A 17,550-nucleotide genomic window follows, 5' to 3' on the forward strand; every position below is an offset into this window, starting at 1 on the left:
GGGCCGGTGGACGACGGACGGACGGACGGACTCTCCTTTGGTGTGTTTTATCGGCTCCGGGGCGATGTGGGGCATGGGGTATTGCGGTGGGCAGTCGGAGCTATGGATTCTCAACATGCTCTAGGCAGTCGGTGATTCTGGTACGGAAGAGACGGCACCGGCAGTTGGTGCTGCGGTGATTTCGTAAAGCTGAGCTCAGCTTTAAGCTGTCGCGCTAGGCTCGCTTGGCAAGCTGAGTGAGAGAAGCGCGCGGGACGCAGCCGAACCCCGCAATCCATTTACTAACTGCCTAGGTAGACTATCTGCGGCTTGCATGGAAGAGTAAAGAAAGGTGGGTTGAATTGCGCTAGTTGAAGAAGGATGAGCGAAGTTGTAGGGAGTTCGGAGAGAGCCTTGCTTTTGCATCCACGTGGGTGGCTTTGAGGATGACATTGAGAGTTGGAAAATAGACACAACGCTGATAATTCGGACATGTTCAAGATAACAGCAAAAAAGCACTGCAGTAGCAAGCATGAAGGAAAGAATGAGGACGGAATAGTCGATTTGTTGACACCTAGTCCCGTCTTACCAAGAATATTTGAAAATAACAATCTGGCAAATACGTGTCTGCATCTGCATTGCCACTTTAGCTTACACCAAGGAGGTCACGCTTCCAAGCTGATTCCAAAACATTTACTATGACAAATGCATACGCTGCGATTGGTCTCTTGAAAAGAGCAGAACACATGCCCTTTCTTCCAAGCGGAATAGTGTGGCTTCAAGCCTCGGCGGAATCTTACATGTGCGTGAGACCTGCATCCATTCCTTTCCGAACTGACAAACTGACATGTTGATATGAGCAGATGCAACAAGTCTCCAGTTTCGTAGGCTACCTTGATTCTAACGCTAACGACTAACCGGTTTCTGCGCCCCAATGCCGGTAATTGGCTGCGCCAACGGCATTCCAACGGCGCGGCCGCCCACCGGCTAGAGGCGCCTCCTGAACGAGGCTTACAACGGTAGCCAATGGGAAATTTCTCATGAGACCACAAACATCCGTTTGGGGAAATAGGGATGAATGAACACTAAGACCAATCCAAAACCGTTTTGAATGCCCAATCCTCTGACTCGCTGGGTCGTTTTAGTTCGCGACAGTCTCGGACTGGAGAGTGAAGACTCTCTCAACAATGAATGAGGGCGATAGAAGTTCAACAAACTTGATCTGAGGCGTCACAACAATGCAAACTGAATGGTTCAACTGACTAGTGTAGCGGTTGTGTTGATAAGAATAATATCACGTGTCGTAAAGCCATGAGAATCTCGATGCAGTGCAGCTGAAACCGTACACCTCTTATCATAGCCTTTGGGCTGCGACTCACCGCAAGTATCACGAACTCGTACACGAACTCATGTTCAGAGTCCAACGGTGCATGCTTACCGTCTCACTTCACAACGCTGCGGTCGTCGTTTCATGGCCGTCTTGATGGAATGTGTGCCCCCAAAGTCACGGTCCTCACATCACGGACCAGACGCTCCTCGGAACCCGCCCAACATCCCCGTCGGGGTCCGAGACGGATGCGGACGCGACCGGTTCATGTCAACGAACGGCTTGCCCCTTCCGATCCAAACTGTATCTCGCGCGACCGCATGAAAGAGCAAATATCATCCCCGGAGGCATTGTACTTCCAGAGTACCATCGCGCTACCCCCTCGGTTCCAGACTATCAGCACAGAGTTTCGGAGCCGAAATAAAGTACACGAGAACGAATAACGCTATACTACCTACCAAACCCATCACATGGAGGCAACCACCTTAACCGGATCAAGCTCAGCCCGCCTCGGTTGCCTGCAAGTCAGAACCGCGATTCTGTGCCTGCCCTTTCAAAGTCAATTGCCAGAGTGGTGGCTTGATTCATTTCCGTCGGAGAGCACGGCATGCAACAGCTGGAAGCGGCCAGTAGGATTGTTATGGTTTATAATCGGGTGTCGTCTGAAAGTTTGCGTTAACGATAGTGAAAGAGGGGCGGTCCTGTATGATTCATCATTGGGTAACTTTGGGCATGTGAGGGTGTGAGATGAAATGACGAAATTGGCCCAAACGCTGGATTGAAATTTCTCCCCTCACGCGCATTGCACCAGAATCCCATGCTTTGCAACACAGCAGAAAGTCTGCCATCAACACCGGACCACCCACGCGCACCCACGCCGCCAGAGAAGTTGAGACTTGGGGGGCGTTTGTCTGTCAACCATATCTTGACGGGCATGCCCAGGGCAACGACGGGCGGCTTCAACGAACAAATTCGGACATATTTCCCGTCGTTGGCGTTGCGACTTGGTGAATGTTTAGATGCCGAGACCAAGATGGTCCGATGCCAATAGGAACATCGGCAAGTGGGTTGGTCTGGTGTCGGCCGAGACCACATCACCCACGTTGGCCCAAGATGACGGTCGCAGGGATGCACGTTGCATATTCCAAAAATTCAACTTGCCCAGAGAAATAGTGCTGCGCGACGCAGAGCAAAGCCAGGCGGCAACACGCAAGCAGAGTAGCACACACATGCGCTTCGCAAGTCATCACATCCCGTCGCCAGCCAGTCACCAACGTCAGATTTGCAGTCGCGCAGCGTTTCTGAGCTGACCTTATTTGCGTCCACCAGCAGGGGACAGCGCAAGTCACAAGTCTGCATGTGATGAGCAGCCACCGTGCCAAGGCTCTTGGCGGGCTATAGCTGTCGTGGCTGTACGGACTATTACTCGCGGGATATGTACTCTGTATCTTGCGCTCCTTTGCTTTGTAATGTAGTAATTTTGTAGTTATTATCTTGTCTGTTTTTTCCTGCTTACTGCAACGTCCTGGTCGGCGACAGCGCAATCAGCCCGCTCACAACATGCAGTGCTGCGCTCAGGGTCTGGTCGCCCGTCTGTCGCCCATCTACCATCCTTAACCGGGCATACCCGAGGTCGCAGGATTTTCGGCCGACAGGTCTAGCTGCATGGAAACAAGGTAACTTCCATTTGGGGGATGGTTTGGGGTGGCCTGCGGGCAGAAACCCAAGAGGGAGGGAAACCTACGCGCATCCCACGCCGTTTCGCAAACCTGTCAAAACCGTCCAAGTCCGGCTGCGGATGGACGGTCGGCGGCGGCTCGCCCGCGCGCGGGGGTGCTCCTCCAAGCCACAGGGCCTCCAACCTTCTCCAACTACAGGTGATGGATATAGGGCTGAGTCAATGCACGATTGATGAAAAAGCTTCCTTCGTCCCATGTGTCTATCTTGAGTGTGTGTGTGTGCTACGGTTGCGTGTATGCGCAATGTGTGTGTGTGTCGGCCGCGGCCGCGGCCAGCTGCCCTCCCTTCCTCTTTCGATCCTCGATCAGGGGAGAAACCTAACCTTACTGCTGCTAGTGTACAGCAAACAGTAGCATGCGTGCGTGATTGAGCTCTTGGGACGCCAGAAGCCCGGGCAGGCTGGCAGGTACTTGTTTGTACCTACTTGCAAATCAGCGTGGCCAGCAGGGTTCTCCTCTTCAACTCCTCTTCGCGGTAGGGGGGCCTTACAGCTTATTTGCCAAGATACATCTGTAGTCGAGGATGACGGAGGTTTCAATTACGCCGCTGCGCGCGGGTTCCTCCGCACAGCTGGGTAATGATCCGACAACGGGGGCCTTCTATTCGTCTTTACAAGGCAATGATGTGAATTCCCAAGGACCAAACGGCCTAATGGCCCAATGGCACGAGTCGGTATAGGGGCCCCAAACTTTATTATATTCAGGAGTGGACTCTTGGACTGGAGTCGCTTAAGAGTCGCTCAGTCACTCAGCCAAGAAGAGAGTGGACGAAGAGTGCCCGCTTGGAAACTGTCATGTCATAATTGGTCGCCATTGGCCCAGCTACCACCTTACTCTTCCAGTGACTTGGCACCGGCCCGCATCGCACAGGTCACGATAGCTCCCCGGATTTGTGACGTTATGCCTGTTACGGACGGGTGGACGGCCTCATCCCAGCTCATTCCCGGCCCTGCCATGGCCACCCCGGCGCACACTCGTCCAACTCCATAGGCAATCGGCGTAGGTTTCATCCAGATGGCCCTTCGGCTAGCGACAATCCCCTCCCAAAAAGTGTGTAAAGCGGGGGCTCCAAAACCGGGGCGTTCCTGTGTAACACATAGTATTCGCTGGCGAGTGTTGCCCATCCCAATCAAAGGAGATTGTACAATGCGGTACACTGGTCAAGCGCTTATTTTGGATCAAAACCCTGCATGTCCCTGCCACGCCCATGTCACTTGTATATACCATGCAGCGCCTTTCCTAGGGATTACACAGGGGTTCCTTTCGACTACTTGGCAAAGACCCGTCTGGCACCTGCTGAAAGGATATCCGCTAAACAACTTTTTGTGGTTTCGCCAGGTCTTGGTCCTTTTTTGTGATTGAGGTTGCAGCCTTGGGAGAGGGCAATACCGACATGACTGCCGTTGTAGGAAGCTTATTACCAAGCCCCCGTCAGACTGGGTACTCACGTACTGCGCAGCTAGGCCTTGGGGAAGGACAAGACATCGCGGCTCAGACTCGGCCTTGGTACTTTGCATTGTTACTAATCGTGGATCTCACTGGAACCAAAATATTCCCACGTGAGTGACAAAGGGTCACCGACCACGAAGAGGAACAGAGGAAACCCACTCCCTTCTTGGTCCCTTGTTGCCTTTGAACGAGAGTTGTGGCGACTGCATCCGGGTTTCATACATATGCCTGGGTTCGTCCCATCTCCAGAGTTCGTGTTTCTGAGCAATCTCCCGGACCAACTCAACAGTCGTCGTCTTCTGAGTCTCACACCAAGTCTCGATCCGACTACTTGATCTCGGCGGTTCACTTGCTCTTTTCTTTTTGGAGCTTGCCTTAGGTCCCAGAAGCAAGAGACATTCTTCACCATGCACGCCAAACTGTCAAACTGGCTGTTAACAGCCTCAACCATCCTGCCGGCCGTCGCCGGTGAGGGATGCCCCTTCGCCAAACGCGACGGCGGCGTCGACAGCTCTCTGCCCAAGAGAGCCACCGCCGAGGGCTTTGGAAGATGCTCGACCATCAGCAACCAGGCTGGCGGCGGCACTCGCAGTCACGACTGGTGGCCCTGCCAACTGAGACTCGACGTTCTTCGTCAGTTCCAGCCCGCGACGAACCCGTACGGCGGCGACTTTGACTACACAGCAGCTTTCAACTCTCTTGATTGTATGTTGAAGCTTCATCATGACTCTTGGGCAAAGAACACGACACTAACAAGGACCACAGACGCGGCTCTCAAGAAGGATCTCACCGACCTCATGACCGACTCCCAGGAGTGGTGGCCTGCCGACTTTGGCCACTACGGCGGTCTCTTCATCCGCATGGCCTGGCATAGCGCCGGCACCTATCGCGCCGTCGACGGCCGCGGTGGCGGTGGAATGGTAAGCCGTTTGTTTTCGGTCTTCTCTCCTTCGTCACCTCCTCGCTCTGCCCCCGCCCCGCCCTCCGATGAGCCCCGGATGGGCGCCCCATCTTTCCTGATTCCAAATTCCCCTCTTGTGTGCCCCTGTCCGTTGTTTACATCGGACTTTGTTGGCTCATTTCACAAATTTTCACCTTCTGTGTTTCCTTCCTTTTTCTTTGCCTCGGGCGGGAGATCAATTGGCTACCCGGAAGATTTCGTCCTATCCCGGACGAGAGCCAAGAGCTGCTAAGGCATCTCCTTGAGTCCTCTGCTCCACACGCACTGCACACAAGCGGACCCTGCCTCTGCCTCTGCCTTGCATCTTATCACACGGTCGCATCACTTTTATTCGTCTCGTCCATCGCCGTTTACTAATATTGGATTTCTCTCTCTTGCAGGGCCAGCAACGCTTCGCTCCACTCAACTCCTGGCCCGACAACCAGAACCTCGACAAGGCGCGCCGCCTGCTGTGTAAGTCGCAAATCCCTGGTCCCTCACTCGCTGGCCGGAGCCACCCCCGAGGCGGGAATCCCTGTTCGTGCACATCATCGACTCACTCGCCACATCACGGCGCACGCCGCCGCACGGGTGGCTGGGATGCGGATGTGGAGGCACAACGGGATGTCTCGCTGGTGGAGAAACTCTGGCCCCCGATGCTACTCTGTGATGAGTGCATTTGTTTGCTCTACCGAGACTGACAATTTCATCTCCTCTGATAGGGCCCATCAAGCAAAAGTACGGCAACAAGATCTCATGGGCGGACCTGTACCTCCTGACGGGCAACGTCGCCCTCGAGTCCATGGGTTTCGCGCCCATTGGCTTCGCCGGCGGTCGCCCCGACACCTGGCAGTCCGATGAGTCCGTCTACTGGGGCGGCGAGACGACCTTCGTCCCCAAGGGCAACGACGTCCGCTACAACGGCAGCACCGACATCAACGAGCGCGCCGACAAGCTCGAGAAGCCTCTGGGAGCCACCCACATGGGCCTCATCTACGTCAACCCCGAGGGCCCCGATGGCTCTTCCGACCCCGCCGCCTCGGCCAAGGACATCCGCGTCGCGTTCGACCGCATGGGTATGAACGATGAGGAGACGGTCGCTCTCATTGCCGGTGGACACGCCTTCGGCAAGACGCACGGTGCCGTCAAGAGTGGTGAGTTTGCTCTCTCTTCCCGTGCTCGTTCCGGAGCTAGTGAAAGGCTGTTCCCACCGCTTCACCGCTCCTTTGTGCCGTGAGCATCTGCTGATGATTGAAATCCCATAGACAACATTGGCCCTGAGCCCGAAGCTGCTGACATTGGCGAGATGGGCCTTGGCTGGCACAACAAGATCGGCGATGGCAACGGTCCTAACCAGATGACCAGCGGTCTTGAGGTCGTCTGGACCAAGACCCCCACCAAGTAAGTGATGAAAAATGAAATGACCTCTGCATATCCCCCATGTCGGAGTTGCCTTTCCCCCTCTTCTTGGCTCAATATTTGAGGCCTTTTCTCATATGCCGGACCGGTCATTTTGAGAAGGTCTTGAAGAGACGTTGAGAGAGACTTGCAGGGAGGCAAAAGAGGCGGCGTGAAAAACTATTTTTGGCCCCCGTCGGGTGATTATGCAGTGATACACACACATGCATACAACCACACACACACACACAAATGCTAACCCATGTACCTGCAGGTGGTCCAACGGTTACTTGGAGTCTCTTCTGCACAACAAATGGGTCCTCGTCGAGTCTCCCGCCGGTGCTCACCAATGGGAGGCTGCCAACGGCACCCTCGACTACCCCGACCCCTTCGACTCGACCAAGTTCCGCAAGGCGACCATGCTCACCTCCGACCTGGCCCTCATCAACGACCCGAGCTACCTCAACATCACCAAGCGCTGGCTCGACCACCCCAACGAGCTTGCTGACGCCTTCGCCAAGGCCTGGTTCAAGCTACTCCACCGCGACCTCGGCCCCGTCTCCCGCTACCTCGGCCCTGAGATCCCCAAGGAGACCTTCCCCTGGCAGGACCCCCTCCCCGCCCGCGAGGGCGACCTCATCGACGATGCCGACATCTCGCAGTTGAAGGCTGACATCCTCGCCGCGCCGGGCTTCGACGTCTCCAAGTACGCCTCCGTCGCCTGGGCCTCCGCCTCCACCTACCGCCACTCCGACAAGCGCGGCGGCGCCAACGGCGCTCGCATCGCCCTCGAGCCCCAGGTCAACTGGGTCTCCAACAACCCGACCCAGCTCAAGGAGGTCCTCGACGCCCTCAAGGCCATCCAGACCAGCTTCAACACCGGCGCCAAGAAGGTCTCCCTCGCTGACCTGATCGTCCTCGGCGGTGTCGTCGCCGTCGAGAAGGGCGCCAAGGACGCCGGCGTCGACGTCACCGTCCCCTTCTCCGCCGGCCGTGTCGACGCTACCCAGGAGCAGACCGACGTCCGCGCCTTCGGCTACCTCGAGCCCCAGGCCGACGGCTTCCGCAACTACGGCCGCGGCACCGCCCGCGCGCGCACCGAGGAGATCCTCGTCGACAAGGCCGCGCAGCTGACCCTCTCCGTCCCCGAGCTGACCGTCCTCGTCGGCGGTCTGCGCTCCCTCGGCGCCGTCTTCGACGGCTCCAACACCGGCGTCCTGACCTCGACCAAGGGCCAGCTCAACAACAACTTCTTCGTCAGCCTGCTCGACATCTCCACCGTCTGGGCCAAGAGCGCCGAGGACGGCGAGGCCTGGGTTGGCACCGACCGCAAGACCAAGGAGCAGCGCTGGACCGCTACCCGCGCCGACCTCGTGTTCGGATCGCACGCCGAGCTGCGCGCCATTGCCGAGGTGTACGCCATGTCTGACGCCAAGGAGAAGTTCGTTAAGGACTTCGTCGCGGCGTGGGACAAGGTCATGAACCTGGACCGCTTCGACCTCAAGGTCAAGAAATAGATACCTTATGCCTTCTTTTTTTCTTTGTTTTTTGTTATGAAAGGGGGGTTTAAATCGGCTTGGAGTTTTTGGGTGGGAAACTTTTACTCTGGTTTTAGTACACTTTTGACTCTTCACGGACATACTTCTTTTCTAGTTTACCCAGAATTTGAGAATCTTCTTCAATAATCGGGTGCTCTCTGCTCGTGATGCCAGTGCTTTTATGTCTTGCTTCCCCATGTTTGCTGTTCTCGGGGCCTGTGGCTTTCATGTGCACCATTTCAACATGACATTGCATATTTAGCTTTTTCCCTTCTCTTCTCTGCGCTACCCAAATGGGTTTCCATTTTTTATCTAACCTTTCCTGAAACAATGCCTGTTGCCAACTCGCCATGCTATTTGTGCTGATAGGTGTGTTAAGTAACTTTGTATCTTCAACACGCTCACCTCTGAAGCCTGAGAAGCTATATTTGGTTACAAAGACTGGATACATACCCATTGCAATGACACTCTAAGTGTTGAAAAAATTGCGGCCTCGGTCCTGAACCGCCGATGCGACATGGAACAGTTGCATTTCTCGGAAGTCGGTTGGTGATTTCAGCGCATAATACACTCGAAAGCTTGGCTATTTGGAATGGGTTTGCCGAGTACCTCCTCTGAACATGCTTAATGTTCCTTTCTTGCTGCGTTCTTCTTTTTCATATTCTTGATATCCAATTGTTGAAGTATTGCATTGTCGCCGTTGCCGTTGTCGAAGTCTGTACTCATTATACATCCCAGTAGTTGAGCCAGACTCGTATGCGAGAGCAATTACGCGAAGTTTGCTAACATCGTAGTTGCATCTTACATTTTGCTCAACAAACATGTTCTCAGCTGGCGATGATATCCCGGGCTCTGCGCTCACATCGGTTATGTACGGATTTAGACGGACAAAGGTCTCGAAGCTGATGAGCTGATAAATTTGACCATGTGGGGCTTCCATCTTGCTGCTGTCGTTCTGCAAATTCACTCCACCGCAGAATCATACCGGTAATTGTGAGATGGATTTCTTGAAGATGATGAATGAAGTTGTACACTTTCTCAATAAACGTTTAACCTGACTTCGAATTCATCATCATAAAGCCGGCTTTGCAGCCTGGACACACAACTTGAGCGCCGCTCTCACCAATCAGCATGCTTTGGGAGCTCCGCTCCGGGGTTGTCTTGCGGAGAAGCTAGCCGTAACGAGTTCGCCGGGAATGGCAAAAATAAAGCGACAGCCGGAGACCGATGGATTCCTCCCGCGTCTCTTGGATTGACCAACAGCACGTGCAGGTGGACCCGATGAACTATTTGGCTAACTTCAAAATCGGAGTTTTATGAACTCCATTTTCTTACACTTACAAGCTTTTGTTGTTCACCCTGCTTGTAAAAGTTCACCTGCAAAGCGACATCTTCAGCAACCCCCATCTCGGACTATTTCGAAAAGGGCTGTCTGCATTAGCTGAGCAAATATCCGTGATACTCGGACAACTGTCTTTACCGCTTCTTTCGATACGCACTTCACCAATCCCGCTCTCGCCTGGCCCATTAAGCCCAACTTGCACTGCGTCAGACACAAGATGTCAAAAACAGCGGTGGAGACCTCCTCCATACTACTGAGAAACATCAATAACCCGGGCCCATCGGCGACATCGGCCATCAGGTACGAAGAGACAACGTCATACGACGAAGAAAGATTAAGATCGAGGGAAAGGGACAGAAGTCACTATGGAGGCCAGGATGCATCCAGTGTCACAGAGCTGACCTTCCCGGAAGGCGGTCTCAGTGCGTGGCTAGTGGTGTTCGGATCGTTCTGCGCTATGCTTTCTGTCTTCGGTCTCATCAACTCTGCTGCGGTCTTCGAGTCGTATTTCTCAGAACATCAGTTGGCAGATCACTCGCCCTCGGAGATTGGATGGATTTTCAGTCTGTACCTTTTTATCGTCTTTTTCGTCGGCATCCAAGTTGGGCCATTGTTTGACGCCTATGGCCCCCGTGGACTCGTCGTTGCCGGTGGCTTGTGTATCTCAGCGAGTCTTCTACTGTTAAGCCTGTGTAAAGGTACGTGCCACCAACTGAAAATACTCATGTGGCGGCTGACTGACACCGGGACTTTAGAGTACTATCAAATCCTACTTGCTTACTCAATTCTTGGTGGGTTGGGCGGCGCTCTGCTCAACTCCCCATCATACGGCGCTATTGCCCACTTCTTTGACAACCGCCGTGGTTTTGCGACTGGTGTTGCCGCGACTGCCGGCTCGATTGGCGGAATCGTATATCCCATCTTGCTCCAGAACCTCTTTCCCACACTTGGCTTCGCCCCGACAGCAAGAATCTTGGGATTTATCCTTCTTGGTCTCACGATCCCTGCGACATTGTTCATCCGGTCTCGGCTTCCGAAGAAGGACGGACCAACTTCCATCTGGCCAGACTTCAGCGTTTTTTGGAATGTGAAGTTCACCCTCTCAGCAGTCGGCATTTTCTTCATGGAATGGGGTCTATTCGTACCCATCACCTACATCATCTCATACGCAGCGAGCACACAGAAGAGTACTGTCCACTCCTACACAATCCTCTCGATTCTGAACGCTGGCTCCGCGATTGGACGTTTCCTACCAGGCCTTGCTGCCGACAAGTACGGCCGTTTCAACGTCATTCTCATCACCATTGCCATGTGTTTCATCACTGTCTTTGGCCTGTGGCTGCCGTCTAAAGGGTCTCAACCCATGCTCCTCGCCTTCGTTGCTCTGTTCGGTTTCGCAAGTGGCAGTAACTTGGGCCTTGTCCCGGTATGCCTTGGGCAACTATGTGATGCGCGAGATTACGGACGGTATCTGTCAACGGCGATGATGATGGCAAGTTTCGGGACGCTGAGCAGCCTTCCCATCGGAGGCGCCATCTTGCAGTCGGGGAAGGACGGCCAGAATTGGAACGGCTTAATCATGTTCTCTGGGGCTTCCTACATCCTGGCTTTCATCTGCTACGCCTCCGTACGAGTCCTAGCAGTTGGGTGGAGAATTGCGGCAAGGTTTTAGGGTCTTCTCATTGGAATTTCTTTTTGACACATGTGAATTTATCGGGAGCAGCTAGGCCCCAACAGCAGGCACAGCAACGGACAACAATGGTGCGTGCTGTGCAGTTCCCAAAGTATCACGCTCCCCTACACTTCCTTGTGCCCATGGCCGTCTGATAGTACACTTCCATGCCAGCGCCGGATCAAAATACATGTTGACAACAATGTCTTCATCCCGTATTTGATATAACTTCTTGATGGTCTCGTTAGTGAGAACATTGGCCCTCTTGACACGCTGATAGTGCTTTTCCATCATTAAACATAATGTCAAACGACAACTCAAAAGGCCCGCTGTTCTTGGACCGCACAACGCTTGCCACGTCTCTCATTGTGGCAGGACCGGTCGGAACGGATTTGGTCTTGATCTCTTCCGGGGAGATGTTCAGAAAGTTGTCGAGGTTGAAGAACTGCTTGCCAAAGTTTTTGTCCTTCACAAACGTGCCTGCGCCGGCCGTAGATGACTTGATCGGAAAGATGGTTGGGTCAGTCGGATCGTCGATCTCCATCAAGTGATACAGACTGAATTTGAAAACGGCACCTGCGTCTTGCTCGTGTGGACTCAGCGGGCTTGCGAAGTTTCCCGTAGTCGCAAGAATGCCAGGGTAGTAGAGATGGAGGCAGGAGACTCGGGCACTGTTGCAAATAGCCATGGCCTTCGCTGCTGTAGGGGCAACGACTTCCCCGAGCACGCCGACTTCGTGAGCAGGCTCAGAGTTCGGCTCCAAAGGTCCTATGATGGCATTACGACCATAAACGTGGAAGATGAGACGACAATCATCGGATTTATCGAGCTCTGGGAACAGTCCTCGGGTGTAGTTTCGCACCCGGTTCTCGAGGAAGTCGTCTAGCTGGGAGATGAGTATTGGGTCCCGGAAGCCACCAATAAAAATCGCCCGATGCCCTGCAAGGGACACACCCTCAAGCTTGATTTGATAAGTCGGAGTTGGAACAAAGCGGGATCTCCAGCAGCGGGTCGTTCGACCATCTTTTAGCACTTTGTACTGTGCTCAATCAAGATGAAGCACTCCTTCCGGGCCAGGAAGCTGGTCTGGCCTTGTCTTTTCATAGAGTGAGTGTGCTGCTACTGAGAGTGGGGTGCATCTCTCAATAGGGTTCAAGGGCGTAAGGTCAAAAGAATCTTTCCGAATCGTAGCAATCATCGAGCGACCTTTAGGAACAGCACACTGGCCGTCGCACTCGAGAATCTTCCCCAGATGGAACGCAGGGACTCGCTCAACGCCGAGGTTCATGCAGAACGCCGCGAATGGCGAAGGGTCGTATGCGCGGCCTGCCACAATGATGTCTGGCTTCTCCTCTTCGAGAGCTTTGATGAACCTGAAGGTAAGGTGAGTGAGAGCTCTGCTCAGACTGGTTCTGACTTGACTTACGGCTCAGGTCCCATCTGGGCGACGATATCAACGGCCAAGTCAATATCCTCGGGGGTAAGAGGGGGAACAGGCCCACAGGGGCTGATTTTTCCGTCTTTGAGCTTCTGCCGAATAAGGCCCTTCGGAACCGCGGCACCAATTGTGGCAACTTTGAACTTGAAGCCGTTGTCCTCAATAATCTTGTTGACAATGGCGAGAATTTCAGCAACGTGCTTGTCGCTGCCGTCACCACCGGCACTGCTAATGAGGAGCTTCATGCCATAGTGGGCACAGGCTGTGATGTATGGCGTTAGGTCGCGGATGTATGATTCATCGGCAACTGTCTTTCTGCCCATGCCCAGTTTGAATGGCCCGCCATCCGTGCTGCCAGAGTCGATAACAATAGCATCAGGGCGGTACTCATGAATTCCGAAGCAGAAGTGATCGGACTTGTATCCGTATCTTTGATCTTCGGTGTTAGTGTCATTGCTATGAACAGACAGGTGATGTCTCACCCCAACATGGCATTAGCCGTGAGAATGCGGATTTCGTCCGCTTGCTTTGAGAATCTGACCATGCCGAATAACTGATGCGAGGAAAATTTTCCGCAGTAATTAACAACCAACCACATGAGACATGAAGAGATTTTCCGTAAGAGCGATCTTCACACATCAGGGTATGAGGATGTGGGGATAATAAAACCTAGGTTGACGGACACTGGAACATGGTCGAGAGTGAACGTAGCATCGTGGAATGCAAGTTGACCAACAGAGTCGCATAAGACGGAGCTGGCAGGCTTCGGTTGTAATCCGCAAAGTGACTTGCGCTCGGCAAATGTCCGCAAATACATCCGTCAAGTTATTAGATACATCTCGGCTATGTCCCGCATTGAGGTGACGGAAGAACAAGCAGTGGTTGAGCAACTAGGCCCACCTAGCCCGATAACCCCGCACATCCCACCGGCTCCGCAAACCTCATTGCTAGTAACAGGTGCGGACGCAGATGTCCAGCTATCTTCGTTGCTGAGCATCTTTCCCTCCTACATGTATCATCCATCGATTTCAGAGGACATACCGCAAAACTCTTCCACGGCACAATGAGTGAAGGGAGCGGGTTCCCGCAGGCTAGAATGCCGGTGGCGTGTGACCCATGTAGGAAGGGCAAGAGAAAGGTATCGAAGCCCCTGACTCCTGAGCGACCATTCTAGTAGGGCCAATAGCTGACGTCAATCCGAAGTGTGACCGCATGTTACCCTGTTGCGGATATTGTGCGAAGACAGGCCGAAAGTGCAGTGTGCCGGATGTGCTGGATTTGCAGTCTTGTTCCAGGCAGAAGCGCCAGCGGGTTCCGAAAAGGTACTATCCGCTCACCATCCACACCAGACCCGCGGACATGACTGACTTCGACACAGATTTGTTGAGATTCTCGAATCAAAGGTCAAGGTCTTGGAGCAATCCATCCAGAAGCAACGAGCCGAGCTTGAGTCACTCTCCACACAGGCCGAATATTCACAGCCGATGGGTACAGGCCCAGCCAACACGCCAGCAGCAACCATGTCAATGGATTCAGGTTTAGCGCCACACGTCAAGACTGCGAATGATCTCCCCAGTGCTTCAGGCGAATTACAGGACCACCCAAGCTGCCCAGTGAGTGCGAACACAGTAGTCTCGCTCAGCAGAATGAACGAACGAAGCGAAAGCGGCTTGTTCAGTACGATGTCGGTGATTTACGCGATTCTGTCCGCAGATGGGAGTGACCCAATTAGCTCGTTTCATTTGCGATCATGTTTCCATCCCCAAAGTATCAACTCCGATCAGTTTGCCGTGCCAGCCATGATTGAAACGTTTATTATCATGGAGGGCGTAACATTTCTTGCGACCTACAAGAAAGCATACCATCTGCGTTATCCTTTTCTTAACATAGAAGTCTTGACAGCTAAGCTGACGCAATGTGAATCCGACCGCAACATACAACACCTGGTAAACGCTAGCCCCGCAGAGCGCTTTCAGATATTCTGCGTTCTTGCCATTAGTATTGTCATCGAAGGTCACCGGATTTCATTTGCCACCCAGATTGAAGGCAACCTCTGCCTTCTGGCCCTCAGTCATCTAGAGGAGATCTTCAAACATTCACAAAGCTGGGATCAAGTCCGGACAATACTACTTTTGGCTATATATAGCATGAGCCGGCCTTCAGTAGGTTGCACATGGCATCTGATTGGACTTGCTGTCAGAATCAGCATGGGATGCGAACATAATTCGTGCCCTTCATCAGACGTCCCAGAACCCCCAATCAGCACTAAACGAGCCGTTCTTTGTACATACATGCTGGAACAGATGGTTTGCCGCGCCTTATCCAGAGTTTCCAGCCTAACTAGCAGTGAATTTCCACATCAGGTGAGAACGCAGAATCAGCTGCAAGTCTGCGGGTCACAGCTAATACTAGCAGTCTTCTCAAACCTTCACTGTGGCTTCAGGAGAAGTTGAAGGTGATGTCTGGAAGTACTGGGTTGCTCATAGTCAGCACTTGGCGGACAGTTTCACGGAGCCTCTGTGCGAAAGCTCTATTATGCCTTTAGCCCACTCGATCAGTCATCTTAGGAGCTCTCAGCCCGCGAACTGTTCAACAGAGGTGCAGCGGTTGCTCGACCAAGAATACCTCTGCGATATGGTCTCTCTAATGTTGAGAAACACAGCAGTCGCATCTACCACTCTTGAAAAGTATTGCCTATTTGTGTCCATCATGTTACTCCGGCGGCTTTTACATGAGGAGGAGCCCTTGGTCTCTTGGATCAAAGGCATGATGGTCTACAGGGCTGGCATGTTGTGTCTGAAAAGCACGAGAGTACTAGACAGGATGTCCCAAAATGAGGAGCTGAGTGCCCCTCTCTCGGAGACGCTGGATAAGTGCTCACAATACCTGTCACGAGTATGCATAGACTTCAAGGGCTTGGCATTACACAAGTCAAGATTTGATGCAGTCTTGCATTTGTACGCCATAACGAAGAACGGAAACCACTACAGCACAGGTAATATGGAACGGCAGACTACCCGCGTCCCTTTACCGATATTTGAAGACGAGAAGATAGCGTTGCAGGCAGCTCATTCGATACAGAACCGATATCACGATAGTCGAGCCTCCCAGCCGGGCCTGCATCGCGGAATGTCACGATTGGTGTCATGCATCAGAATGGAATCAGATCAAGAGATTCGCCTGTTTCATGTCTTGTTGGCTACATCAGAATGAAGTTGGTGTCTGCTTGACTCTGACAGTCTCCAAACAAGGCTTCCCAAACAGTAGAGTCGTTCCACTCTGCCACAAATGAACCTAAATCAAAATCGCTTCCATCAAAGCCCACTCCATTATGCGTTGCATTGAGCCAGGTGGCAGGGACTGAACCGGCTGGTTGGGCCTGAGGGTCCTCATAGACGGCGCAGTAGCAGGGTTGCAGGTGTTCGGTGGGCAGATGGCAAGCAAGTTGTGCTGTGATTAAGTCGTCTGAGAAGCATCCCGGTGAGACCTCTATAGGATACATCTCATTTGAATTGAGCTGAGCTGCATTCGATCCGTTTGCCGATGTAGCTGTGAGCTGTCGACCGCTGTATACTTCGCCCTCTCTGGAGACGACTCTGAGAACTTCGCGGCAAAGCAGGTCGAAGTAGCCCACGTACTTTGGGATCAGTTGTTGAGAAGTGACTTGTTCGGCCATGCGGCTCATTGTTCTGGTGCACAGTCTCAACATTGCCTTGCACTCGACAAGTCTTCCACGAGGCGACGGTTCCTTGTATAAACTTGGTGTCCTATCTTTTCGTGCTGACCCGTCTGATCGAGTCTGGAATTCCATAATTATGGTGTAAAGGATCGAGAACCCGGCTGTGAGAACTCGATAAAGCCTTCCCGCGGTGGGTTCGACTTTGGCGTCTCCGGCCAATTCTGAATAGAGAGTTATGACGTTGCTACCCGCGTCATATAGCTCATCGATGAGATCGATCGGCTCAATGAACTCAGAGGTGGCCGGCGTGGATTTCATAGATAGACAGATAAGAAAGAGCTGTTCTTGGTGAAAATGAAGGTCAATCCATCTTCCATCATTCAAGAAACTGCTGTCGTTTGACGTTGATCCGATACGTTTTTGTTGATACTGTCTGCTTCGAGACTTCCAGCCTAAGAGTTCTTTGAGATGATTATAGTATAGCTTCCAGACCTCCGTCTTGATTGTCACGCTCTTGCGACCTGAATCATCGGCGCTAGGGTGATTGTGTTTGGTGACGACATGCCTTAGCCTTCCGAAATCGCGGAAAGCCCGGGAACTTATTTGTCGGAGCTGAAAATGCGAGATTGCTAATGACATCTTTTTCAAAGTATTCGACGGGTTTCTGTTTTGAACGAGCTCGTCCAGTGACGCATATGGTAGTAAGACTTGAGCGTCCTTCAAGTCTGCATCGTCCAGGTTTGCTGGAAGCGCAACCGTTATATCGTCATCTGCAATCCCGAATGGTCTGCCGAGAGTCGTGCTCACGTATCTGTCAACACCGTAGCACTGCCAAAATACGCGGCGTTGCATCTGTTCCTCGAATGCGGGCACGCGTTGCATCGGTCGAAGATGAAAATTGCAGGCGACGCATGCTCTGAGACAGAGGAAAGTCAGATCCCAAAGGCTAGCACCAATTGCTTGGAACAGGCGATACCGGGTGATGAGAAGAAGATTTTGTATACCAGTGATGCCGTGAAGAAGGTTGACTTGGCTTATGTCTCGCATTG

At 53.0% G+C, this 17,550-nt stretch overlaps 3 protein-coding genes across 3 annotated transcripts; 2 read left to right on the forward strand and 1 right to left on the reverse strand.

Moving 5' to 3' along the window:
• Positions 1-4,901: 4,901 nt before the first annotated feature.
• KATG2 (Catalase-peroxidase 2) lies at positions 4,902-8,349 on the forward strand (the record flags this gene model as incomplete). Its single annotated transcript, XM_053183979.1, has 6 exons — positions 4,902-5,199; positions 5,260-5,414; positions 5,836-5,908; positions 6,157-6,588; positions 6,700-6,835; positions 7,107-8,349. 6 exons carry the CDS (start codon positions 4,902-4,904, stop codon positions 8,347-8,349), a joined length of 2,337 nt encoding a protein of 778 aa, XP_053032059.1.
• A 1,580-nt stretch (positions 8,350-9,929) lies between these two features.
• Positions 9,930-11,384, forward strand: COL26b_011309 (uncharacterized protein; the record flags this gene model as incomplete). Its single annotated transcript, XM_053183980.1, has 3 exons — positions 9,930-10,410; positions 10,468-11,138; positions 11,256-11,384. 3 exons carry the CDS (start codon positions 9,930-9,932, stop codon positions 11,382-11,384), a joined length of 1,281 nt encoding a protein of 426 aa, XP_053032060.1.
• A 244-nt stretch (positions 11,385-11,628) lies between these two features.
• Positions 11,629-13,366, reverse strand: COL26b_011310 (uncharacterized protein; the record flags this gene model as incomplete). Its single annotated transcript, XM_053183981.1, has 4 exons — positions 11,629-12,270; positions 12,601-12,757; positions 12,811-13,251; positions 13,305-13,366. 4 exons carry the CDS (start codon positions 13,364-13,366, stop codon positions 11,629-11,631), a joined length of 1,302 nt encoding a protein of 433 aa, XP_053032061.1.
• Positions 13,367-17,550: the final 4,184 nt, after the last annotated feature.

This window comes from Colletotrichum chrysophilum (genome assembly GCF_026319265.1).
Source record: "Colletotrichum chrysophilum strain AFK26 chromosome Unknown scaffold_136, whole genome shotgun sequence".
NCBI classification, from domain to species: domain Eukaryota; kingdom Fungi; phylum Ascomycota; class Sordariomycetes; order Glomerellales; family Glomerellaceae; genus Colletotrichum; species Colletotrichum chrysophilum.